This window comes from Drosophila tropicalis, unplaced genomic scaffold (genome assembly GCF_018151085.1).
Source record: "Drosophila tropicalis isolate 14030-0801.00 unplaced genomic scaffold, ASM1815108v1 contig_859, whole genome shotgun sequence".
Classification (NCBI taxonomy): Eukaryota; Metazoa; Arthropoda; class Insecta; order Diptera; family Drosophilidae; genus Drosophila; species Drosophila tropicalis.
The window spans coordinates 11,942,473-11,969,917 of record NW_027173353.1 but is presented as its reverse complement, the minus strand read 5'-3'; the positions used below and the strand labels follow the sequence as shown (position 1 = coordinate 11,969,917).

General features: G+C 36.0%; 2 protein-coding genes and 2 long non-coding RNA genes across 5 annotated transcripts; 2 read left to right on the top strand and 2 right to left on the bottom strand.

Moving 5' to 3' along the window:
* The first annotated feature begins 4,068 nt into the window (after positions 1–4,068).
* On the top strand, positions 4,069–4,481 carry LOC137583123 (uncharacterized). The gene is made up of 2 exons (XR_011033365.1): positions 4,069–4,142; positions 4,210–4,481. It is a non-coding gene; the product is annotated as an uncharacterized lncRNA (long non-coding RNA).
* A 451-nt stretch (positions 4,482–4,932) lies between these two features.
* Positions 4,933–7,798, bottom strand: LOC137582581 (nose resistant to fluoxetine protein 6-like). Of its 2 annotated transcripts, XR_011033301.1 has the most exons (10): positions 7,495–7,798; positions 7,102–7,435; positions 6,963–7,036; positions 6,695–6,897; positions 6,523–6,635; positions 6,251–6,467; positions 6,017–6,189; positions 5,511–5,958; positions 5,096–5,445; positions 4,933–5,043 (listed from the first exon to the last, which is right to left on the bottom strand). XR_011033301.1 is itself a non-coding variant. In XM_068297174.1 (9 exons), exons 1-9 carry the CDS (start codon positions 7,784–7,786, stop codon positions 5,170–5,172), a joined length of 2,130 nt encoding a protein of 709 aa, XP_068153275.1. In that variant the 5' UTR covers positions 7,787–7,798; the 3' UTR covers positions 4,933–5,169. The 2 variants fall into 2 exon arrangements, 1 of the variants encoding a protein (XP_068153275.1); XM_068297174.1 differs by having other exon boundaries at positions 4,933–5,445.
* Positions 7,799–18,688: 10,890 nt separating this feature from the next.
* Positions 18,689–19,103, top strand: LOC137583118 (uncharacterized). The gene is made up of 2 exons (XR_011033362.1): positions 18,689–18,764; positions 18,832–19,103. It is a non-coding gene; the product is annotated as an uncharacterized lncRNA (long non-coding RNA).
* Positions 19,104–19,554: 451 nt separating this feature from the next.
* Positions 19,555–21,858, bottom strand: LOC137582290 (nose resistant to fluoxetine protein 6-like). Its single transcript, XM_068296769.1, has 9 exons — positions 21,725–21,858; positions 21,586–21,659; positions 21,318–21,520; positions 21,146–21,258; positions 20,874–21,090; positions 20,640–20,812; positions 20,134–20,581; positions 19,719–20,068; positions 19,555–19,665 (listed from the first exon to the last, which is right to left on the bottom strand). Exons 1-8 carry the CDS (start codon positions 21,856–21,858, stop codon positions 19,793–19,795), a joined length of 1,638 nt encoding a protein of 545 aa, XP_068152870.1. The 3' UTR covers positions 19,555–19,665; positions 19,719–19,792.
* Positions 21,859–27,445: the final 5,587 nt, after the last annotated feature.

The window sequence follows — 27,445 nt, the reverse complement described above, 5'->3', positions numbered from 1 at the left end:
TGCAAATTCGTAACGACTCGGATTGCTCGTCTTCGCTTGATATAGTCTCTATGTCTTATAAAAGCACTGACGACGAGAATTAACCAGACGATGAGAGATATTGAGAATCCGCAATTCTTTCCAATCTTATCCAAACGATTCTGAATAAAATGAATCGCGGGATTCTTCCAGATCTCCATTTGGTCCAAATAGAACATACTCTTGTTCCAAGTCCACATCAAAAAATTTTATACTTTAAAAAGTGCAGGAGTTCAAGATTAAAATTGTTTTCCAAGTTGTCTAATTGTAAGTTGAACAAGAAAAATTGATTCACTAACAATAAGAAGTATATGATTCGGCTTACTTATGTTTTAATAAAATTTTCAATGGTTTCCTAAATCTGCAAATAAAAATGTACCAAATCTCTTTTTCGACAAGTTTCTTCGGATAGGTAGAACGTTAATACAAGACCTTAGTATAAAGTTGACTTTTAGCGGTTATTCCTGGTATAACTTCTAACTGTTCATCTGAGTAGACTTAACAAAAGTCGATACTTTAATTTTATACATTGAAGAAATTTGAAGAAATCACCTTCAACAAAAAAAGAAAGTTCGAGATCGAGTTTCTCTTCTTTTTAGCGGCCGTGCCAATTTGGATTTTATATGATCAACAGATCAAGGGTTGTGATTTTGTATCAAAGCATTTCCGTGAGTATCTGACACCAAACTAATTTAAATTCCAAGTAAAGTTTATTAAATCTGCGAATCCCACATAAGGCTGTGCAGGGTATTTACTGAAAATGCTTCTTCCATACTTTCAAATACAAAAAGCTTCATTTCTAAATTCAAAATCAGATCTTTAAAGCATTAAAAATAGTAGTAATATGTTTATAAAGGCATTTAAATTGTGACAATCATCTTAATTTAGACTTAACTTATTTACAAATTCTGATGAGTCGTCTATATGTAGATTGAACAAATCTTAGTCTAAATTTTCAGAATCCGTAATAGGATGATAATCATCGTTTTCGACACCTCTGGGAGATTGTATCGTTTGCAATCTATCTTTCCACAACCACAGCCAAATGGAACTCCAATAGCAATGCGGGAAAACAAGAAGACCTGTCACTAGTGTGAGTGATACAATAATGATAACATACGATGGAGTTGCAGCAGAACATTGATCCATCGCATTGGTAAGCAATTCTGAATCGTTGCATTTTGTTATCGAAAAATCCTTGATATGGTGCAAAAGTACTTGAAAGTGAATTTCATTACATGTGCAATTCCATGGATTCCATGGAAGAAGACATTTTGTTGATCACAGAATCACTTATTGTAGATATATTGTTGTTGCTCATATCAAGGATGGCACTTTGGACTTCAGGTATTGGTGGGATCTCAGTCAACCCTCTATTTGTGCAGTTGATCAAAACTGGGAGCCATTGACACAGCAAGTGCAGGTCCCTGGGCAGGGACCATTTAGATATAGGTGGTGCACAGTATTATCAACAACTTTACGATAAGGGCACTATTATATTGGGTAATTAGAAAATTTGTATAAGAAACCTTTTCTACTCTCTTCTACAGACTGGAAAGATATCTTACAAGTTTTTCATTCTCGCAATTGCATTTCGAATTCACTCCAGATTGTATAAATGTAATGTTTCGTTTTTCCAAAATTCGACTACTTTCGAATCGAAAGATGTTATATTATTATTACTTATATCCATCCAGTAAAGTGAGATTTTGTGGCAGTTGTTCTATGCCTAAACTGCTTATTTTGTTATTAGCCAAATGGAGCTCCCGTATAGTACCGAATCCATGTGATGCCAGCTTAGGCAATTCTGTTAAAGCATTGTTTTTAAAGTGTAAATTTGTCATGCCTATGATAGGTGTAGGAAGGTCTGGTGCTTTTGCAATCCCTTGATTATCGCAGTTTATGGCAAATGAGTTGAAAAGTGGCGACAGTTGGCATATACAATTTTTCGGACATCGCTTGCCATTTGTACCCAAATTGAAAAGACAAATTCTATTAATACACACAAAAGCTGTTATATTGGTGCTGGATATTTTAGAAAAATCATTCGACATTCCAAAAGATACTTCAATTTTATGAAGATTTTTGTAATTCTCAAAAAAGGTGTATTCAATATCTGTCAATGACTCGTACTGGATAAATTTCAGATTATTTTGAATAGTGTTGGCCCTAGAATAAAAAATTTGTCACGTTATAAGTAAGAAATAACCAAATATCATACTTTATTACTTCTGATACCAACCTAAGAAACTCGTGTGATGTAAGGTTGCAATGAATGAATTATAAAACTTTTATTTTCGCCAAGTTCTTGAAGGTCGCTTTAGTAAATTTGGCCAAATCTATATTGTTAAACTCAATCCTCTCTAGCTGAGTAGCATTATCAAATACGTTACTATGTAGGGTACATTTTTCGGGTGAAGAATTCAAGATATATACTTCTTTCAATTTTTCCATGCGCAGCGAAAAATAATTATTTAATAAGGCGGAGACGTTCATTTTCAAATGTGTCTCTAATTGCAAATGCGCAGCCAATGACCCGTTGCTAACATCGATGTCCTTTTCTAAAAGTATGCTTTCACTCTGAAATTCAGTCAATTTGTTTAAATCAAGAACTTCCATATAGCGAATGGATGGAATCATTATATGATTTAGCACTTTTGCAGCATTAGTTTCAGTCCGAGGCACATCAATATTCATTTCTTATTTCCTGGCAGTATAACTTATTTTGTCTGATCCATTTGTTAGTTTATTCAGATATTCAAGATTCACAGGGTATGTTTTCCAAGTTAATGTTATATTTTTATCCAAAAGTTCGATTGTGTACTTGTCAGTAATTACTATGTTCTTGGAGTTGGTGCACCTTTTATCCATCTCACTTGTGCTAGCGTTTTTACACTTATTTGCACAATAATCGATATAGTAATCGTGTCTGATATTCTCCACGTACTGTTCAACAACTTTTTCACAAAGTCCGATTGCCAAGGATAGGCAAAAAACATTAAATATACTTAACAATATTTTACTGCTACTCGCAAAAAGAGTCAAAACCAAAATGAAATAGTCAGTAACAAGCTCTTAGCTATGAAAAAAACAGTCCGAAAGTTGACCCATAGGGTGAAATGGCACCTATGGGTGCAGTCGGCAGGAAAGTAAGTCTTAAATTAACTATAAATATATAAGTGTAAGATTCAAAAGATCCACAAGCATTTGAAGATCAGGCGATCTAAACATCTTTTAGATCCAATTACTCCACCATTTGCCTTGAGTCAACTTTTGATACGCCCCTCGCACACACATTGAAAAACCTTATAATTTGCATGAATAATTTGTTTAACAGTTGTGGTTTTACCTTGTACAGGGTATTATGAAATAAGTCAAGAAGACCTTTCCGACCTCATAAACTGGGGTTGGGGGCCGATATATCCCTTATTAAGATCAGGTGAGTATATCATATAGCACCATAAAACTAATAAAACTAATAAAACTAATGCACATAAAACTAATAAGCAATATGGTTACACCCAGCAGAGTTCCATAATTCTTTAAAATTAAAAAGCAGACAATACTTGGAATCCCTTTAGCATACTTTTTGGTTGAAATAACTCTTTGATATTTTGTAAATTCCTTTTTAATCAAGCCTAATATATTAATCGGATAAAATAATAATGTTTTTAGTACAATATTATGCTTATATCATGGAAAAATATATTGCAAATTGGGTCATTTTGAATAATTTGAACGCAATTTTTTCGAAATCCTGACGTGATGGAGAAAAACTAAGTACAGGGCCGTGATAAGCAGCCCCCAATTACTATAGGAGACCTATTGAACTTCAAAAACTTTTTCATGACCTCAAAAATGTCGGCCTGTGTAATTAACATGTTATGCAAGAGAAATAAGTATGAACTTATAATAAATAGGAAAATTTAAAGAAACGAGCGTTTTAATTTTGGTTAGACATGTCTGTTGATTGCAACCGTGCAAAATACAGAAAAAATTTAAAATTTCACAATGGACGATTAAATAAAGAAAGAATTAGTTTTAACTGCTAAGTAAAGAAGGAAACATGAAGTTTGCTATTATCTTTCTTATCTGCGCCCTGTTCGGTTTGAATGTCAGTGCCAGTAAGTTATCTGCATCATACTTATTGAAATAGAGTCCAACTTACTATGTTTTTCTTTTTATGTCTAGATGTGTGCAATGCGCCAATTAATAAAGACGGCCTCTGTAGGATGTATAATCCGTATTACACCTATGATAGCTCTCAAAACAAATGTATTTACTTTAATAATTGCAATTTCGACGTAAGTGAAAATGCATTCAAAACACTTACTTATTGTGAATCCCTTTGCAAGCTCTAAGGAATCGGAAGTATTCATGCTTCATGTCACCGACATCTAATGTAATGTTATGTAGTTTATATTTTTAATCAAATAAAATATTTTGGATCCAAGTTAAAACAACTTCTTAAATTTGATATACCAATCTCTCCCTTCCTCAATTCAATCAACTGTTAACAACGAGTCCACTTAGCAAACATAATCTTTACTTCGCTTTGAGTCCTACAGACGGACATGGCGATATGCCGTTCGTTTGACATCATTAGGATGACATCAAAAGGCCAGCACTATTCGACAGTTATTGACTATAGCGATTCTCATAAAAACTAATTTTTGTGTAGCTTCAACAACTTTAATTAGTGACATTTTCAAGTTAATATTTGTTGATATTTTAGGGTTTTTGTAAATGTTTCCCCTTATACTGTAGGAACGTAAACATAGAAACCTTGTTCCACGACAATTTATAATAGCTAAGCGGAAATAGCTATAAAGCCTGAACTCATAACTGTTAACTTCACGAATGTACAGAATAATAAGTCAAAGTGTATGTGAATGAGAAATATTTGTTGGTATGTACTCAGTCAATAAGGTCTCTCTTTTATTGATTAACATCCTTGATCACAATCGCTCTGGAGATAAATATGATTAACTTATATTGCCAAACTTGAAATCAAACATGAATCGCCTGTAAAACACTTAATAAATTCTATATTACTAGGTTTTTTTATTTGTTTTACCTATTGTTGGGTATATCACTAGTGCTGCCGTGTTGGGTTAAGTGATTTTGATTGTGAGTGGGGAACAGTGAAGCCTATTTACTGGAAATCTCAGCTGTTGCATCTGCAGGCAACGCTGGGTTAACCGTATCAGTTTGTTCAGGCTTATTTGTAACCGACTCAACAACCTCAGCAGCAATAGGCGACATACTAGTTTTACTCTCAGGAACAGCATTAGGTTTATCTTTTGGGGTGGGTCTTCGAGTGGGCAGCAATAGGCTTTCCAGAACACCGAAAGGCGCCTCAACTAAAACGTATATGACATAGGCCATGACCATTGTGAAGCCAAAATCAGCCCAAAATCGGCACATCTGAAGGGCAAAAGTGAATATTTAAATTTCATATAAATAAGTTTGAGTTGGATTTGATAACTTGCTATTTGGTAATTGCCAAAGAAGGTATTTGTTCGAGTGACGCCAGCTTGAAGGGACATCATGAACATATGGAAGATGTAACCACTGTAGGAGAGCTTAGACAAAGGTTGCCACAGTGGAGACGAAAGGAACCCAGTGGCCATGCCACCATAGCCCTGCAAACATGCGAAAACTATCCAGCTTAAACCAAGCGGCCAGGCAATGCGGATCAGAGTTAAATAGAAAGCCTCTTCTATAATTGTCATCGTTGCAGACTCATAATTGGCAAATAGACAAGTGAAGATCAGGGACAAGCTGAGAATCCATCCCAAGAAGACAGTGATACGATTCAACATGAAGGTCCTGCCACGGTTAATATGAAGAAAGTAGCCAAAAAGGGCTCCAACTATGTACGGAGAGGTTCTTGAATTGGTATAGTGATAAAGACTTCGTTGTGCCTCTGGAATATTCCTGTGAATGCCAATTGATTAGGTATTTGTTTAAAAATTTCATTAGACTAAAAACTTACATGGATAAATTGTATATGATCATTTTGCTAAAAAGGCAAGAGGCCAAGAGGAGCATAAGTACAAAGATTCCTGCTGCTCCTTTATTTCCCCACTTGTAGAGGACAATGAGAAAAAGAGGTCCAAAAAGGTACAACTGCATGTCCACGGCCAGGTACCAAGTGTGGGTGAGACACTATTGGAAAAAGATTGATCCCTATAGTCACGTCTCAACTTAAAACTCAGCGAAATCTTACCAATGTATCAGTGGCGTAATTTTGGACATATAGCAAGGTCCAATACCAAGTCTTCTCGCAGACATTGTAGTCGTCGGGTAAAGCGCTGGAAAAGATTGGTCCACCTCCTAAAAGGGGAAGTATTTTCATGTAGATGAGAATGGCCACAGCCAGGACGGGAGTGAGTCGTAGGTATCGATGCAGATACATCATGAGCACATTGATCTTGCCCTTTGACCTGTTAAAGGAGAGCCTTTAATTACAATGGAGTGCAAATCTAAACCGTAACTTACTTTTCTATGGCACGCAGTCCATTTGCCACCACCAAAAGACCGCTAACGAATAAGAAAGTATCGACGGCATAGACCCCATTGGTGATGATCTTGCTAAAAGGTGTTCCAAGCCACTGAAAATAAAAAGATTAGATTAGTTATCTGCGTGATGCGTCCAAGTTAATTCTCGTACGGCATAGGCTTGATTCCTGTTGACATTTGGCACACGGAAGCCCACTAAGTATTCATGCAACAAGATGACCCACATTAGCGACAGGCAACGCATGCCGTTGAGGCAATTAATTACATTGGGATTGGATTTGCTATCTACAATGTGAAAGAGCGCCCGTGAATTGGCACGAACCGAGAAAACCTTCACCAAAGTAGGAAGTTGTTCTGTTGGCATAAGGAAATACATAAGTTTTTCAAAGTCTGTTACGTTTTTTGTAGTTTTAACTCACTTTGATCCTCACATAGGTTGTAGTCATACAGAGTTGAGAGACAACAGGCAACGGTCAGTATCGACAAAAGGACTCTACAAAGTATAAAGAGATATGAATTAACGAGATTGACGCTACGAAAAGATCTGGATTATCTTACATTGTGAAAATAGTCGCACCATCGAGAGGTTCTTGCTCGGCTGTCTGACAGGTAGCTTCATTGACAACTACCTCATCTTCATCGATCACTACATTAAGCAGCTTCTCAACTACACTACGTATCATCGTGTCCATCTGGGTAGACGTGCAGGAGGCGGGAAAGCACACAGCGGTATTTACACTGATCGTACTTATTTTGGCAAAACAGTATTTGCCTTGCAAACTATAACTACTATTGACACTGTGGTCGATGCTCAGGCATTCTTCGTAGTTTCCTAAGTCCCTGCGGTTGCCAACGAGTACGCCGGAGGGCAAAGAACCCCAGGAGTCTATCACTGAAATGGGATTATGTTACTTCGCGACTAATCATGTGGTCAAGTGTATATTAACTTACTTTGCAAAGCCCATTGGCTGTCCGAACTCAAACCCTGTAATACAATTTGGATGTCCTCCAAGCACCTATTATCCTGTTCAGCTGTGGTCTCAACTGAAGATAGAGCCATCAACGTCAAGTTCTGATAAAAATCGAAAAACTCGACAGCCAAAGGTCGCAGTTTAAGAGTCGCCTGAAAGTCCCTTGGACTGACATCTTTCTGTTTTTCTCCCAATGCAGCTTTACTTGATCCCAGCGTTACTAGCGCCACCAAGCAAAAGAGCAGCGCGCTAACGATGTTTTCATTCTTCATAGTTCCTCGGCTCGTAATAGTAAACTGATTAGTTTTAGCGCGCCAACACTTATTTTATAGAAAACTTAGTCATTGATAAGGACAAGGTCGGAGAACAGGTGTTGGTTCAGTACAATCGTCGGTACGGCAACTCAATTGATATTTATAATTGGTTGTTGATTAAAGACACTAACTATTTTGATTGTACGCAAGCCACTTGAATGAGTTTGTTTAGACAGATAGTTTGATGACCCATCCATCCATTGAAAGGCTTAGCTGATAGGGACATTCCAACTTTGATTGTAGTCGTATGGTAATCAAATGTAGTAAGAAATGTAAATTGACTTTCTAGTTGGTATGTATCTATGTGTAATGTGTATATACAATTTGATTACTCTACTTGTATATTAAGCGATAATCAGATAACCATTTGGTTTGGTCAAACATTTAGACAGGGTACTTTAAACGAAACAAAAAAGATAATTTATTTCCCAAGTACTCCCATATCAATTTTCTTAAAATTTCAACCACATTTTTAAATTTTCTGACATTATCTGAGCTGGTGATCGTTTTCATTGAAATAAAATGCCACTCTACCTCCCTAATGGAACTGTATAGTATACATAAATAGTATACGGAGTACTTTATAAGTTACTCCAGCAACTTTTTTGTCACTGGACAAGTTAAGTTATCGAGAAACAACTTATGCAATGGGATTATTGGGAAATCGACTATAATTAATCAAACACAATGAATTTTATTTCAATTGATAGTTGTTTTACGAAGAACTGAAGATTAACATATACCGCCTAAGAGGAATATATTTGGATGTGTTAAAAGCAAGTGATGTAGTCAAAATTGAACATTGTCTAATCAGGTTTTGTTTGATTTCATAAACATGAACTATGCCTTTTAACCTTCGTCGGCTCATTTTTTTAGCCTCATTTATTCAAAGAATAAGTTGTGTAACTGTAATTCATTTATCTTCAATTTAAATATACATGCAGAATATATTTCCACGTCAGCTTATGATATTTAAAAGGAGAACAAGATTGATTTGATTGATTTCCGTGTCACTTTTCACGAGGACTGTTGCTGAATTCCAAACTGCTTAATATTATTTGAATATAACCGATCTTTGTATTTCATTATTTTGGTATTTACGGTGCATGGTCAGACCTTTTTTGGCGGATGCAATATCAAGCGTCTGGAGAATTAAGAGTTTAGTTAATTGCTTTTTGGCCAACAGAAAACATCACATGGAGTTTAATAAATTTAAATTTTTAAGCAAAATGAATCAGCAAAGTTTTTTTATGTATCACCATAAAATTGGTTCTTCGAGCCGGACTTGGATTCTGTTGGGAATAGGCAAGTTTAAGATGGAAAAACTAAAGGCAACACGCACCAAGTTAAAGTCCAGTCTCCCGCGACTGCTTACACTTTCCGAGAATCCGCAAAAGCAACTAAGGTCGTGGACTCTAGTGAGGGAGTCAACGAAGGATTATCGCAGATACTACACAAACAAATGGAACTTCAATGGGAGTTCCATGAAAGCTTGAAAGTTAGTGGAGCTGCCCGTTCGGTGTTAGGTGGACAGATCCAGCACCCCAAATTGCACACCAAGCCATTGGTGGAATATGTGGAGTTTCCAGCCTTTCAGGATTTATTCAAGAGCACTATTCACAGCAGGGTTTATCTGGATAAAGCTCAGAAATTTCAGTATATTAAGTCTTTTCTTTGATGAGGCTGCAAGTTTAATTAATCATTTGCCGTACGAAACGGCTTGGGAAAGCCTAATGGAACGTTACGATCGACCCCGTCGTTAACTCGCTTTTTGATACCTTTAGACGTCTGCCATCCGTTTTACGAAGAATTGCCGATGGGGCAACCGAAGTTGTAGGTGGCCTGGATGCACTTGACCAATCTGAGCGCGATTGCTGGGTAATCTATATTCTACTTGATAAAATTAATGCAGAATGCAAATATGTTTCTTATCTTTCATCTCCAACTATTAAGCATTTTCTTAGATTTCTCGGAGAACGTAGTGAAGAGTTCGAATTAAGCCGCTGCGAACAAGTCGCAGAATCTAACTTTAAGAAATCTACTCGCATATTGATTTCCACAGAGGATGCATTAAATGCGAGTTTAAGGAGCATACTGTATACAACTCTGACCAGTTCTTGGCGCTCAGCGGAGAGGCGCTACTCATTTGCTAAGGAGAAACGATTGTGTTTCAGTTGTCTAATGCCTGACCATGCTATCTCAAAATGTGAGTCAAAGTATAGATGCAAACATTGTCACCACACGCTGCTACATCGCCAAGCCCAAGAGACGAGCATTAATACTACAGTAGCTATTAATACCGAAACTAACCAAGTAAAAGAAGTCCAACAGCAGCAGTACATCAACAGCAACAAGGGAAACCAACGAGTGTATTGCCCACAACTCTAGGTTGTGTGACGAGTTACGCCTACGCCCAAGTATTCAGAGTAACCTAATGGATGTGTGTTTACGCTTTCGAACACATAAGTTGGTTTTTTGCGCAGTCATCATAAAAATGTTTAGGCAAATATGGATTTCTCAAAACCACCGGAGTTATCAACGAATACTGACAGAATCGGTCATTTAGAAAAAGAAGCATAGACAAGTGTGATTGGAGCAGCCTCCCCCGTCAAAGTATTGGGAATCCATTTGAAACCAAAGTCTGACATCTTCACATATGGTATAAGGTTGAGCGAATGTACTGAAAGCTCAAAAGGCAAGTGTTATCAGACGTATCACGCATTTTTGACCCGCTTGATCTACCGGCACCGGTCATAGTCCAATTCAAGATCCTTTTCCAAGAACTCTGGCTTCTTAATTTAGATTGGGATTCACCGCTTCCAACTAAACTTGCAGATCGGTGGCATAAGTATCGCGAAAACATTAACATTATAAAGCAGCTGAAGATACGGCATCATATTGGATGTGTCGGCAAACGAATAGAGTTACACGGCTTCTCAGACGCCTCAAAACTGTAGTTTATACCAAAATTTTCGACATCCAGACCGACAGCGCTGCGGCAGATCTGAAGCTAATTTAAATTCATCTCTATTTCAGTTTTCAGTTTGTTTTTCCCTGCTTTTTGTTTTCCATATTTATTTGTTTTATTTTAATCGATAAGGGTGACCCTCAACGTATATTTTTTAAAACCAGTTCTTCGAATCCATTTTCTTAGTCCTTGGCTGTTTTAATTTTTACTTTTTAAATCACATTAGTTTTCAATAAGTGATTTTTATATTTTAGTTTGTCTTTTCGAGAAAATTAATATAAATTTTTTCTTCAAATTCTGGAAATACACCGTTTTTTGAAGTGCACTCAAACCGTTGGGCAGACGGACAGGAGTATATCGACTGTGCCTCTATGCTGATCGTTAATATATTAATACTTGATGGGGTCGAAAAGGCATTGGTATAAAAATGGATCAAGGGGCTTATGTTAATTAAATGAAAACTGTTAAGGCCCGCCTACAAGTATGCTTATTTATTTATTCATAAGAGGCTCTAACTAGCTTAAACTTGAATAATTGGTTAAACATAGCAAATACCAAACCATAGCAAATAACGAAGTTATTGACAAGCCACTATTTTCGACCGATCTTTCATATGGGAGCTATATGAGTCACCCTATCTTAATCAAATTTGACACAGTCGTTTATACATACATACATAGGTGGAACAAACACAACAATAACAAATTTTACGGCAATAGCTAAAAAAACAACGAAGTTATTGAGAAAAGTCACTGTTTGTGACTTTGCCGTTGGTATGGGAGCTATATGAGTCCGAGATATATGTACAACCCCTTCCCAGTATACACAAGTCTACATGCAACTCTGTAGCTCCAACGGACTGGGAGGAGTTTGCGTTAATGCAGACGGACGGACATGGCTATTTGAACTCGTTTCTTCGTGCTGATCAAGAACCTATATACTTTACATGGTCGGAGTTGCCTCCTAATATACCCTTATTGCAAGGGTATAATAAAAACAATAATTAATTGAATACTAACTCATACACTACTGAATTGGATAGCAGAAATTCCATTTCTTTTTCGATTTAAGGGTTTTTAAAGTTTTATTTCGATTCGACTTTTCGAAATTCTTATTTCAATTTTCCATCTTTTTTAACATTTTTATCCATTTCATTTCGAGCTCTGAGTGTTCTCTCCATTTGATTTTTATTATTTATCTTAATTTCAATATTAGATGTTGGATTCTTGTCCACTTTATTTTTGAGATTTAAGGCAATTGTACGCAATCCTTCCATTTCTTTTTTTAAATCTATCTGATTCTTGTCAGTCTTAAGTTTCCTTTCTTGAATCTCATTCTTCTGCTTGATCATTAAATCAATGATATAAGCTTCGATTCTGGCAATTGTATTCCGTTGCTGCGAAAATTGCCAGAGAATTCTTCTCAAGTCTTGATTTTCTGTACGCAACCTGTCAATTAAATGATCCTTCGCATAGTCTTGAGCTTTTCGAAGTTCAACATTTTTTGCTCTGATTTCTTCTTCTAACCCGGATATGTATTCGTGTAAAAGCTTCACAGACTTGAAGCATGGGGGTGAACAGAGATAATTTTCGGCAACTGAGTATCCATGACTCTGTGATATAAAATTTTAGGTAAGTTTTGAATTCGAGGTACTTGAAGGGCTGTTGAAATTACTTGTAGATATCCAAGTAGGACAACTATGAATCGAAATCGGATAACCATTTGTAGATTCATTTTAAATTTAAAATATTTAGAAATTAAAAATATATTTTACTGCTATGTTCGCTTCAAGAGAAGTTGAAGAGAAGTTTGTTTTTAATGGTAGAAAAAATGTACACCTACATATAATCGAATTATACGGTTTTTACGTTGTGGGAATTTACTGTGTAAATTACAATTTTTGAAAATTGTATAAAAATATTTTTACTAAAATTACAACCATGTAAGAAAAATATCGCAAGAAAAATCAAGATGGGATTTTCCGAAATCCCGCGGGTTTGGTGAAAACTTTGCGGTTTCGAGTTTTTCGACATCACATTGTATTTCGGACTAAAATTAAAATGCCCTTTTTACAAGGATATAAGGCCCCCGAATTTGTTACTATGTGAAACGTCTCGCTTTTCTTTTATTTTTTTTCGCTAGAAAGCTAATTGCTAATTATTTTCGTTTTCTACAGGTTTTCTCACGTTCTTGCCGTCACTTGATTATGATTATGTATTTTTCAGCTTGCCGATAGTCGTTTATTATAAAAACCCGTATGATTCATGAAATATCTAAATGAATAAAAAGTAACCGATAAAGACATACACAGACCAAGGACTTTCCTCTGCTTCCAGAAGTATAAAAAAAACTCAAAGGTACATACATAGATCCACGACCAAATACATATATTTATGCATGTTAGACATAATTAGGCATTTAAAAGATTTAAATTGTCCATCCACCTCCTTAGAACGATTCTCCTTCAAAGGCAGTTAACAGGATCTCTAGTCTGGATATCTGACTATTAATAATCAGGACTAATTGACGGAGATCATTCAGTCCTGCCACATTATTTTGTGCATCCTCCATGTTATTTCGCAGTTTTGATTTTAGGTTCTCCAATGTGCCGTGAGCTTTTTGTAAATTTTGTTTGATTTGCAACTGCAAATTCGTAACGACTCGGATTGCTCGTCTTCGCTTGATATAGTCTCTATGTCTTATAAAAGCACTGACGACGAGAATTAACCAGACGATGAGAGATATTGAGAATCCGCAATTCTTTCCAATCTTATCCAAACGATTCTGAATAAAATGAATCGCGGGATTCTTCCAGATCTCCATTTGGTCCAAATAGAACATACTCTTGTTCCAAGTCCACATCAAAAAATTTTATACTTTAAAAAGTGCAGGAGTTCAAGATTAAAATTGTTTTCCAAGTTGTCTAATTGTAAGTTGAACAAGAAAAATTGATTCACTAACAATAAGAAGTATATGATTCGGCTTACTTATGTTTTAATAAAATTTTCAATGGTTTCCTAAATCTGCAAATAAAAATGTACCAAATCTCTTTTTCGACAAGTTTCTTCGGATAGGTAGAACGTTAATACAAGACCTTAGTATAAAGTTGACTTTTAGCGGTTATTCCTGGTATAACTTCTAACTGTTCATCTGAGTAGACTTAACAAAAGTCGATACTTTAATTTTATACATTGAAGAAATTTGAAGAAATCACCTTCAACAAAAAAAGAAAGTTCGAGATCGAGTTTCTCTTCTTTTTAGCGGCCGTGCCAATTTGGATTTTATATGATCAACAGATCAAGGGTTGTGATTTTGTATCAAAGCATTTCCGTGAGTATCTGACACCAAACTAATTTAAATTCCAAGTAAAGTTTATTAAATCTGCGAATCCCACATAAGGCTCTGCAGGGTATTTACTGAAAATGCTTCTTCCATACTTCCAAATACAAAAAAGCTTCATTTCTAAATTCAAAATCAGATCTTTAAAGCATTAAAAATAGTAGTAATATGTTTATAAAGGCATTTAAATTGTGACAATCATCTTTATTTAGACTTAACTTATTTACAAATTCTGATGAGTCGTCTATATGTAGATTGAACAAATCTTAGTCTAAATTTTCAGAATCCGTAATAGGATGATAATCATCGTTTTCGACACCTCTGGGAGATTGTATCGTTTGCAATCTATCTTTCCACAACCACAGCCAAATGGAACTCCAATAGCAATGCGGGAAAACAAGAAGACCTGTCACTAGTGTGAGTGATACAATAATGATAACATACGATGGAGTTGCAGCAGAACATTGATCCATCGCATTGGTAAGCAATTCTGAATCGTTGCATTTTGTTATCGAAAAATCCTTGATATGGTGCAAAAGTACTTGAAAGTGAATTTCATTACATATGCAATTCCATGGATTCCATGGAAGAAGACATTTTGTTGATCACAGAATCACTTATTGTAGATATATTGTTGTTGCTCATATCAAGGATGGCACTTTGGACTTCAGGTATTGGTGGGATCTCAGTCAACCCTCTATTTGTGCAGTTGATCAAAAACTGGGAGCCATTGACACAGCAAGTGCAGGTCCCTGGGCAGGGACCATTTAGATATAGGTGGTGCACAGTATTATCAACAACTATACGATAAGGGCACTATTATATTGGGTAATTAGAAAATTTGTATAAGAAACCTTTTCTACTCTCTTCTACAGACTGGAAAGATATCTTACAAGTTTTTCATTCTCGCAATTGCATTTCGAATTCACTCCAGATTGTATAAATGTAATGTTTCGTTTTTCCAAAATTCGACTACTTTCGAATCGAAAGATGTTATATTATTATTACTTATATCCATCCAGTAAAGTGAGATTTTGTGGCAGTTGTTCTATGCCTAAACTGCTTATTTTGTTATTAGCCAAATGGAGCTTCCGTATAGTACCGAATCCATGTGATGCCAGCTTAGGCAATTCTGTTAAAGCATTGTTTTTAAAGTGTAAATTTGTCATGCCTATGATAGGTGTAGGAAGGTCTGGTGCTTTTGCAATCCCTTGATTATCGCAGTTTATGGCAAATGAGTTGAAAAGTGGCGACAGTTGGCATATACAATTTTTCGGACATCGCTTGCCATTTGTACCCAAATTGAAAAGACAAATTCTATTAATACACACAAAAGCTGTTATATTGGTGCTGGATATTTTAGAAAAATCATTCGACATTCCAAAAGATACTTCAATTTTATGAAGATTTTTGTAATTCTCAAAAAAGGTGTATTCAATATCTGTCAATGACTCGTACTGGATAAATTTCAGATTATTTTGAATAGTGTTGGCCCTAGAATAAAAAATTTGTCACGTTATAAGTAAGAAATAACCAAATATCATACTTTATTACTTCTGATACCAACCTAAGAAACTCGTGTGATGTAAGGTTGCAATGAATGAATTATAAAACTTTTATTTTCGCCAAGTTCTTGAAGGTCGCTTTAGTAAATTTGGCCAAATCTATATTGTTAAACTCAATCCTCTCTAGCTGAGTAGCATTATCAAATACGTTACTATGTAGGGTACATTTTTCAGGTGAAGAATTCAAGATATATACTTCTTTCAATTTTTCCATGCGCAGCGAAAAATAATTATTTAATAAGGCGGAGACGTTCATTTTCAAATGTGTCTCTAATTGCAAATGCGCAGCCAATGACCCGTTGCTAACATCGATGTCCTTTTCTAAAAGTATGCTTTCACTCTGAAATTCAGTCAATTTGTTTAAATCAAGAACTTCCATATAGCGAATGGATGGAATCATTATATGATTTAGCACTTTTGCAGCATTAGTTTCAGTCCGAGGCACATCAATATTCATTTCTTATTTCCTGGCAGTATAACTTATTTTGTCTGATCCATTTGTTAGTTTATTCAGATATTCAAGATTCACAGGGTATGTTTTCCAAGTTAATGTTATATTTTTATCCAAAAGTTCGATTGTGTACTTGTCAGTAATTACTATGTTCTTGGAGTTGGTGCACCTTTTATCGATCTCACTTGTGCTAGCGTTTTTACACTTATTTGCAAAATAATCGATACAGTAATCGTGTCTGATATTCTCCACGTACTGTTCAACAACTTTTTGCCAAGGATAGGCAAAAAATATTAAATATACTTAACAATATTTTACTGCTACTCGCAAAAAGAGTCAAAACCAAAATGAAATAGTCAGTAACAAGCTCTTAGCTATGGTGAGGGCTGACAAGTAATGAAAAAAACAGTCCGAAAGTTGACCCATAGGGTGAAATGGCACCTATGGGTGCAGTCGGCAGGAAAGTAAGTCTTAAATGAACTATAAATATATAAGTGTAAGATTCAAAAGATCCACAAGCATTTGAAGATCAGGCGATCTAAACATCTTTTAGATCCAATTACTCCACCATTTGCCTTGAGTCAACTTTTGATACGCCCCTCGCACACACATTGAAAAACCTTATAATTTGCATGAATAATTTGTTTAACAGTTGTGGTTTTACCTTGTACAGGGTATTATGAAATAAGTCAAGAAGACCTTTCCGACCTCGTAAACTGGTGTTGGCGGCCGATACATCCCTGACCATCTCCATCTGTCCGTCTGCATTTTAACAATTGAGGTCAATTTGGCAGATTGTCAGATCGGACCACCATATAACATATAACAGACAAGGCCGGGGCTAACTTCGAACGTGCCGAATTTGTATACCCTTGCAAGTTTATTTTGTTAATTTTTCCTTAGCTATACCAGTCAACGAGGAAAACGTTTTATCTAAAAAGTCTAATGGACGGCCTACAATCTTATCATGCCAAATAACGAAGATGTTGATCAAAGTCACTGTTTTTCACCGATCGTTCTTTTGGGATTTATAGGATATAGTCACCTGATCTTGATTAAAATAAGCAGTCATAAACATCTATGTTAACCTGAAAAATGTTTTATTTTAAAGCAATAGCTTATGGAAGCGACAATAGCACTATATCATATAGCTCCCATACAAACCCCAAAGTCACGAACAGTGACTTTTCTCAATAACTTCGTTATTTTCTGTGCTATTGTCGTGGAACTTAATAGTAGAGAGATTATTACGCCTATAAACTACTGTGCCAAATTTGATCAAGATCGGATGACTATATCATATAGCTGCCATAGGAACGATCGGTCGCAAACAGTGACTTTTATAAATAACTTCGTTACTTTTAACGCGATTGCTTTCAAATTAAACATTTCTTAATTTAATATATCTGTTAATGACTGTGCCAAATTTGATAAAGATCAGGTGAGTATATCATATAGCTCCCATAGGAACGATCGGTCGAAAACAGTGACTTTTGTAAATAACTTCGATACTTTTAACGCGATTTCTTTCAAATTAAACATTTGTTAGTTTAATATATCTGTTAATGACTGTGCCAAATTGATCAAGATCGGGCGACTATATCATATAGCTCCCATAGGAACGATCGGTGGAAAACAGTGACAATGATCAATATCTTCGTTATTTCCTATGATTGTAGGCCATTCTTTCGCAAACATAAGCCTTTTTTAGATAAAAAGTTCTTCCACATTGATGGCTAATAGGTAAGAAAAGAGTTACCAAAAAAGTTGCAAGGGTGTACAAACTTTGACGCGGTCGAAGTTAGCCCCGGGCCTCTGGTTTTTTTATCCAATACTATCATCGTAGTAAATTTTATAGGGATACTTCAATTTTTATGAAAATGTTTCTTCTAGAGCTATATGATATAGTGGTCCAATCCTGACAATTTTCATACTTTATCAGCTCAGGGCTATAAATATCTCAAATACCAAGTATCATCTCGATAGCTCATAAGATGGGCGGACGGACGGACATACGGACATGGCTAACTTTACAAACACACAAGCACTCCAGTGCCGCCACTAGCCAACGGCCTTGTGGATCGCGTGGTAAAATACGTTCCTACGCATATTTTGCATGTTTTCAGTCCGATTTCAATACTTGAAATGGGTAGTTTGGTACAAATATATAAGATTAATTGGTCTGCCGAATTTGGTTGCGATAGTCAAAAAATTGCAGCAGGCAATCGATTTGCGCGCATACTTAAATCTGTTGAATCTGATCAAGAATATATATACTCTATAGGGTCGAAAAAGCTTCCTTCTGCCTGTTACATACATTTTGTACATTTTGGCGACTTAATAAATAATTAACGTGTTATGCAAGAGAAATAAGTATGAACTTATAATAAATAGGAAAATTTAAAGAAACGAGCGTTTTAATTTTGGTTAGACATGTCTGTTGATTGCAACCGTGCAAAATACAGAAAAAATTTAAAATTTCACAATGGACGATTAAATAAAGAAAGACTAGAAACTACAAGAATTAGTTTTAACTGCTAAGTAAAGAAGGAAACATGAAGTTTGCTATTATCTTTCTTATCTGCGCCCTGTTCGGTTTGAATGTCAGTGCCAGTAAGTTATCTGCATCATACTTATTGAAATAGAGTCCAACTTACTATGTTTTTCTTTTTATGTCTAGATGTGTGCAATGCGCCAATTAATAAAGACGGCCTCTGTAGGATGTATAATCCGTATTACACCTATGATAGCTCTCAAAACAAATGTATTTACTTTAATAATTGCAATTTCGACGTAAGTGAAAATGCATTCAAAACACTTACTTATTGTGAATCCCTTTGCAAGCTCTAAGGAATCGGAAGTATTCATGCTTCATGTCACCGACATCTAATGTAATGTTATGTAGTTTATATTTTTAATCAAATAAAATATTTTGGATCCAAGTTAAAACAACTTCTTAAATTTGATATACCAATCTCTCCCTTCCTCAATTCAATCAACTGTTAACAACGAGTCCACTTAGCAAACATAATCTTTACTTCGCTTTGAGTCCTACAGACGGACATGGCGATATGCCGTTCGTTTGACATCATTAGGATGACATCAAAAGGCCAGCACTATTCGACAGTTATTGACTATAGCGATTCTCATAAAAACTAATTTTTGTGTAGCTTCAACAACTTTAATTAGTGACATTTTCAAGTTAATATTTGTTGATATTTTAGGGTTTTTGTAAATGTTTCCCCTTATACTGTAGGAACGTAAACATAGAAACCTTGTTCCACGACAATTTATAATAGCTAAGCGGAAATAGCTATAAAGCCTGAACTCATAACTGTTAACTTCACGAATGTACAGAATAATAAGTCAAAGTGTATGTGAATGAGAAATATTTGTTGGTATGTACTCAGTCAATAAGGTCTCTCTTTTATTGATTAACATCCTTGATCACAATCGCTCTGGAGATAAATATGATTAACTTATATTGCCAAACTTGAAATCAAACATGAATCGCCTGTAAAACACTTAATAAATTCTATATTACTAGGTTTTTTTTATTTGTTTTACCTATTGTTGGGTATATCACTAGTGCTGCCGTGTTGGGTTAAGTGATTTTGATTGTGAGTGGGGAACAGTGAAGCCTATTTACTGGAAATCTCAGCTGTTGCATCTGCAGGCAACGCTGGGTTAACCGTATCAGTTTGTTCAGGCTTATTTGTAACCGACTCAACAACCTCAGCAGCAATAGGCGACATACTAGTTTTACTCTCAGGAACAGCATTAGGTTTATCTTTTGGGGTGGGTCTTCGAGTGGGCAGCAATAGGCTTTCCAGAACACCGAAAGGCGCCTCAACTAAAACGTATATGACATAGGCCATGACCATTGTGAAGCCAAAATCAGCCCAAAATCGGCACATCTGAAGGGCAAAAGTGAATATTTAAAATTCATATAAATAAGTTTGAGTTGGATTTGATAACTTACGATTTGGTAGTTCCCAAAGAATGTATTTGTTCGTGTGACGCCAGCTTGAAGGGACATCATGAACATATGGAAGATGTAACCACTGTAGGAGAGCTTAGACAAAGGTTGCCACAGTGGAGACGAAAGGAACCCAGTGGCCATGCCACCATAGCCCTGCAAACATGCGAAAACTATCCAGCTTAAACCAAGCGGCCAGGCAATGCGGATCAGAGTTAAATAGAAAGCCTCTTCTATAATTGTCATCGTTGCAGACTCATAATTGGCAAATAGACAAGTGAAGATCAGGGACAAGCTGAGAATCCATCCCAAGAAGACAGTGATACGATTCAACTTGAAGGTCCTGCCACGGTTAATATGAAGAAAGTAGCCAAAAAGGGCTCCAACTATGTACGGAGAGGTTCTTGAATTGGTATAGTGATAAAGACTTCGTTGTGCCTCTGGAATATTCCTGTGAATGCCAATTGATTAGGTATTTGTTTACAAAATTTGGTAGACTAAAAACTTACATGGATAAATTGTATATGATCATTTTGCTAAAAAGGCAAAAGGCCAAGAGGAGCATAAGTACAAAGATTCCTGCCGCTCCTTTATTTCCCCACTTGTAGAGGACAATGAGAAAAAGAGGTCCAAAAAGGTACAACTGCATGTCCACGGCCAGGTACCAAGTGTGGGTGAGACACTATTGGAAAAAGATTGATCCCTATAGTCACGTCTCAACTTAAAACTCAGCGAAATCTTACCAATGTATCAGTGGCGTAATTTTGGACATATAGCAAGGTCCAATACCAAGTCTTCTCGCAGACATTGTAGTCGTCGGGTAAAGCGCTGGAAAAGATTGGTCCACCTCCTAAAAGGGGAAGTATTTTCATGTAGATGAGAATGGCCACAGCCAGGACGGGAGTGAGTCGTAGGTATCGATGCAGATACATCATGAGCACATTGATCTTGCCCTTTGACCTGTTAAAGGAGAGCCTTTAATTGCAATGGAGTGCAAATCTAAACCGTAACTTACTTTTCTATGGCACGCAGTCCATTTGCCACCACCAAAAGACCGCTAACGAATAGGAAAGTATCGACGGCATAGACCCCATTGGTGATGATCTTGCTAAAAGGTGTTCCAAGCCACTGAAAATAAAAAGATTAGATTAGTTATCTGCGTGATGCGTCCAAGTTAATTCTCGTACGGCATAGGCTTGATTCCTGTTGACATTTGGCACACGGAAGCCCACTAAGTATTCATGCAACAAGATGACCCACATTAGCGACAGGCAACGCATGCCGTTGAGGCAATTAATTACATTGGGATTGGATTTGCTATCTACAATGTGAAAGAGCGCCCGTGAATTGGCACGAACCGAGAAAACCTTCACCAAAGTAGGAAGTTGTTCTGTTGGCATAAGGAAATACATAAGTTTTCCAAAGTCTGTTACGTTTTTTGTAGTTTTAACTCACTTTGATCCTCACATAGGTTGTAGTCATACAGAGTTGAGAGACAACAGGCGGCAGTCAATATCGACAAAACGACTCTACAAAGTATAAAGAGATATGAATTAACGAGATTGACGCTACGAAAAGATCTGGATTATCTTACATTGTGAAAATAGTCGCACCATCGAGAGGTTCTTGCTCGGCTGTCTGACAGGTAGCTTCATTGACAACTACCTCATTTTCATCGATCACTAGATTAAGCAGTTTCTCAACTACCCCACGTATCATCGTGTCCATCTGGGTAGACGTGCAGGAAGCGGGAAGGCACACAGCGGTATTTACACTGATCGTACTTATTTTGGCAAAACAGTATTTGCCTTGCAAACTATAACTACTATTGACACTGTGGTCGATGCTCAGGCATTATTCGTAGTTTCCTAAGTCCCTGCGGTTGCCAATGAGTACGCCGGAGGGCAAAGAACCCCAGGAGTCTATCACTGAAATGGGATTATGTTACTTCGCGACTAATCATGTGGTCAAGTGTATATTAACTTACTTTGCAAAGCCCATTGGCTGTCCGAACTCAAACCCTGTAATACAATTTGGATGTCCTCCAAGCACCTATTATCCTGTTCAGCTGTGGTCTCAACTGAAGATAGAGCCATCAACGTCAAGTTCTGATAAAAATCGAAAAACTCGACAGCCAAAGGTCGCAGTTTAAGAGTCGCCTGAAAGTCCCTTGGACTGACATCTTTCTGTTTTTCTCCCAATGCAGCTTTACTTGATCCCAGCGTTACTAGCGCCACCAAGCAAAAGAGCAGCGCGCTAACGATGTTTTCATTCTTCATAGTTCCTCGGCTCGTACTAAAACTGATTAGTTTTAGCGCGCCAACACTTATTTTATAGAAAACTTAGTCATTGATAAGGACAAGGTCGGAGAACAGGTGTTGGTTCAGTACAATCGTCGGTACGGCAACTCAATTGATATTTATAATTGGTTGTTGATTAAAGACACTAACTATTTTGATTGTACGCAAGCCACTTGAATGAGTTTGTTTAGACAGATAGTTTGATGACACATCCATCCATTGAAAGGCTTAGCTGGAAGGGGCATTCCTTTGATTGTAGTCGTATGGTGATCAAATGTAGTAAGAAATGTAAATTGACTTTCTAGTTGGTATGTATCTATGTGTAATGTGTATATACAATTTGATTACTCTACTTGTATATTAAGCGCCATCAGATAATCATTTGGTTTGGTCAAGCATTTAGACAGGGTACTTTAATCGGAAAAAAAAACATAATTTAGTTCCCAAGTACTCCCATATCAATTTTCTTAAAATTTCAACCACATTTTTAAATTTTCTGACATTATCTGAGCTGGTGATCGTTTTCATTGAAATAAAATGCCACTCTACCTCCCTAATGGAACTGCGTATTATACAAGTTGATGAATAATAAATCACTGGGTTTAAAATCTCCTAAGAACTTAACTTTATTTTTACTTTAACTTTAACTTTACTGAACTGTGTCTGCCACTGCTAGATCACGTCTGATCGTTTGTTTGCTTGCTTATTACTAAATTTTCAATTCTTCCGTAACTATGTATGTACGTAGGTCATATAGGTTTATAAAGAGTGACAGAGACAAAGAGTACCAGACTGGCGCCAGTATATTCCAGAAAACTTAAGAAAATACAAAAACAAAAGCATTGTGAGATGGGCAAGATCATTCATGAAACTTTGAGTATAATATACATACATATGTACGTAGGAATGTAAGTTTAATAACAATTGGTTTCTCAACAGAAGTATAAGTTAAATTTCGGGTAAAGTATGCGGAGTACTTTATACGTATGTAGCTACTCCAGCAACTTTTTGTCACTGGACAAGTTAACCCTTTCAGGACTAAATTAAAGAGGGAAGACTAAAAAAATATTTGATTGCATATTACGATTAATTTGGCCACGTACCGTGGTTCGTCCTCACCTGCCTATAGGCAACATTGGTCCTGAGTAGTTGATCTTTAAAATAATACATATACGTAATTAATGAATTAATATTTTATTTATTTCACTCTTTTATTCTTACTGTTTTAATACTATAATCGACTACTGTTAGTAGGGCTAAAAGTGTTCTTGGCTTTATAAAGCGCTGGTCGAAGGAGTTCAAGGATCCATATACTACCAAAATACTTTTTACTTCTTTAGTCCGTCCCATATTAGAATATGGATCTATTGTTTGGTCTCCTCAATATGAGTTTTATCAAAACAAATTAGAATCTGTACAAAAACAGTTTTTACTCTTTGCCTTTCGTGATTTGCGCTGGGATCCAACTGTACAACTTCCATCTTATTCTAGTCGACTTCAGTTAATTAACCTTCCTTCTTTAACTAATCGTAGAACAATGCTTGGTGTAACTTTTCTTTACAAACTTTTGAATGGTGAGATTGACTCTTCTGAGCTGTTGAGCCAAATTAACATTTCTGTTCCATCTAGAAGGACCCGCAATTACACACCGCTTATACTTCCCACTTGTACAACTAACTTTTCTCTGCATGAACCTTTTCGTATACTATGTAGTGACTACAACAGACTTTGGCACGTTATCGGTTCCGAAACATCGCTTCCGGGTATAAAAACTGCGATCTTGTCCTTCCTCGCTCGAAATTAGTTGTAATCATCTTTATTTTGACCTATCCTGTTTGCTTTTTATATGTAACCTATTATCTCATTACATTTAATATTTTCTATTTCTTTAGTTTAATTTATGTTTATACATATATGTAATACGCCTATGCCCTTAGGTCGGAGTGGGTAGAGGTTGTAACATTAACTTTACATAGGGTCATTCGTAACAGGCCCGGGCCTGGTGTCATATGGGCCACTTGTTCGTACTGAGCGTTGTACGACTACGTCTATGTGCTAAAAAAAAAAAAAAAAAAAAAAAAAAAAAAAAAAAAAAAAAAACGTTTAAACTCAAGACATTTTTTCTAAGACTCTTTGGTCTTCTGCTGTAATATTATATACATGTATTTATTACTTAAACTAATGTGTGGTATGACACAAAACAATTCATTTTAGGATTTGAGCAAAGGGGAATGTCACACTTGGAACACTTTGAACGTGCGTATCCTGTTTTGCACAGTCTGCACCTGCGTTTTGAACACTATTGAATCCAATGTTTAATTTTGTCATATCTTATGTCCTAAGGTTTTTCTATAACATAACTTCTTTTAGATGTTGGAGTGGGTAAAATATATAAAGCGGGGGAAGATGGTGCTGGAGATGAATCGCGCGAGTCAATATTGAACACAAGTTGTGCTAGACGACCCCTTTTACGAGATTGAATTTGCTTACTAGATCGAAGAAGTTAATTTGCAATATCCTGTTGAAATTGTATTAAAGGCATGTGACGGGTGTTATCTTTGGTGCAGTTTAAATCTCTACGATACAGAAGCCAACTATTTACCACCGCCATATTTATACACTTCTTCAAACTGTTTGCAATCTGCTTTTATTTTTGAAAGCCGCGGTTGTACTTTATATAACTTGTAGTCATCTGAACCTTTTGGGGGTTGTTTTAGGTTGTCGTTAAGATGAAAATTTGCTTTAATTTTTTCAAATCTGATTCGACTCATTGAATCGGCAACGGCTGACAGTCTAATTTTTGTTAAGCCATGCGCCAATCAGGTATTTTTACCACTCCCAAATATAGCAAGATTCCTATAAAACGTTTAATTTCAATGACACTGCACTTGAGTTCGACTCCATTACTTTGCAAGGCATATGCGTTTGTTTCTGAGCAGATTTTTTCCAAAATTATCATCGAAATATACAGAGAAATATGAAATTGGTTCCTTTGTTTCTCCAGATTCCAGATTTCGAATCCTTTCCAATAGCTAATTGGTTCAATTAGTTTTCGATGATTTGCTGTTCTTACCACATTCCAATCGACTTATATTCAAGTCTTCGTGACTTTCACCTTTGATAGCATCTTGTAAAGATTCTTCAATAAAATTTTCCAAAGTCTTTTGAGTTTCGGTATCCTCTTCATTTTCATCATTATTTTCGTCATCGTCAGAATAATCTCAATTGAATTGGGAAGTTTTTTTTTAATTTCCAACTGTGTTAAGCCTTTGGGTATCTAGCAGAGCAGAAACATTTTCAAACTTTGTATACCATTCGGGACCACTGTTGCCTATAGGCAACTTTATCTTTGGAAAATTCCAAAGACAAAACTCAACAATTTTGATAACCAAATTGTAAACTTACCTGATTTGTACATAATAGTTCACTTTTGAGGTATTCATGTGAGGTTAATATCTCACGATAATAGCGCAGAAAATAAGAAAGTTATTGAGAAAAGTCACTGTTCGTGACTTTGGGGTTTGTATGGGAGCTATATGATATAGTGATCCGATCCGGCTGAATCCGAGATATACAACCCCTGCAGTATATACAAGCCTACGTTTCAGCTCTGTAGCTCTTACGGTCTAGGAGGAGTTTGCGTTGATCCAGACGGACGGACATGGCTATTTGAATTCGTCTCGTCGTGCTGATCAAGAATATATATACTTTGTATGGTCGGAGATGCTTCGTTCTATGCGTTGCACACTTCTGACCAAAATTAATATACCCTTTTTGCAAGGGTATAAAAACGGGGAAAAAACAAGCAAGGAATGGGATTATTGGGAAATCGACTATAATTAACCAAACACAATGAATTTTATTTCAATTGTACATTCGGCTTTCACATTGAATATTAACATACATATACCGCATAAAAGGAGTATATTTGGATGTGTTAAAAGTAAGTGACAAAGTCGAAATTGAACATTGTCCAACCAAGTTTAGTTAGATTTCCTTTAACCGATCAACTTCACGGTATTTGAAGCGTCGCCTTGGCCTCGTGGCTACTTTTGTTTGCCAGATTCAGTAATTCTGCTAGTTATAATATCTTTTTCATAGATTGAGCGACTTCAACTTGACGGGCATTAATAAAAGGAAAACTGTTAACACCCGCCTAAAAGTATGCTAATATATAAACCACACTTAGAGTAGCAACTAAAAAACTGAAAGCCTGAAAGAATGTACAATATTTTTTTATTCATGCTATGAAGCGTAATCTTGAAAAATTGGTTCAAACATATTTTGAAGTTAAATTATAACATGAAGTTGAAGGGCTGCGAATTAACGAAACTTTATCTTGAATTATTCTAAAATCTTCAAGAACTATTAACTTTGTCAAACTTTAATGCTTTTAAATTTATTTCCAAGCAATAAAATAGCAAAGTATTTGAAGAGGTTTTAATTTCACTAAGTTCTAATTTAATTAATTTATTAAATATTTGAAAAATGCAAATCTAGAACGATTCAGGTTTAAAACTTTGATTTTATTAAATGTATGGATCAATAAAAGCTGTAGGTTGTCCCACAAACAACAAGTCTAGTCGATACCTTAAAGATTGGATGAGGATTGTAAATAACTTAAACACATGTATATATATATTTAGTTACGCTGAGAAAGAATAAATACACTTTTCACCCTTTGGGAATTGGAAGTTGATCAAAAGTTGTATTATTTTTATCAGTAAAGTTTAGTGTTCGGATTAAAGCTATCAACTTGGACTTGGTAGATAAAAATAGTTAAAGATTTCTTTGCTGAATTTTAGTTAACTCCACAACCGAGTTTAGATTTGCATTCTTAATCTTGGAAACAACAAATTTCACAGATATCACCCACCTTGTCAGCTTAAGAACAAACCCATCTGAGGTCGAATACTCAAGGTCATTCCTTTGGATTTATTTATATTTGTATGTAAGTGCATGGTGTCTGATTTTTCTTCGTTAAAATAATGTGAATGATTAAATTGGTATTTACC

Coding starts and splice junctions, on each gene's coding strand:
- LOC137582290 (XM_068296769.1), bottom strand. CDS start 21,858: ATGGACACGATGATACGTGGGGTAGTTGAGAAACTGCTTAATCTAGTG. Junction 20,813..20,873: donor ATTACGCCACTGATACATTG/GTAAGATTTCGC, acceptor TTTTTCCAATAG/TGTCTCACCCACACTTGGTA. Junction 20,069..20,133: donor TCTTTGGGAACTACCAAATC/GTAAGTTATCAA, acceptor TTTGCCCTTCAG/ATGTGCCGATTTTGGGCTGA.
- LOC137582581 (XM_068297174.1), bottom strand. CDS start 7,786: ATGAAGAATGAAAACATCGTTAGCGCGCTGCTCTTTTGCTTGGTGGCG. Junction 7,037..7,101: donor GGTGCGACTATTTTCACAAT/GTAAGATAATCC, acceptor TATACTTTGTAG/AGTCCTTTTGTCGATACTGA. Junction 6,190..6,250: donor ATTACGCCACTGATACATTG/GTAAGATTTCGC, acceptor TTTTTCCAATAG/TGTCTCACCCACACTTGGTA.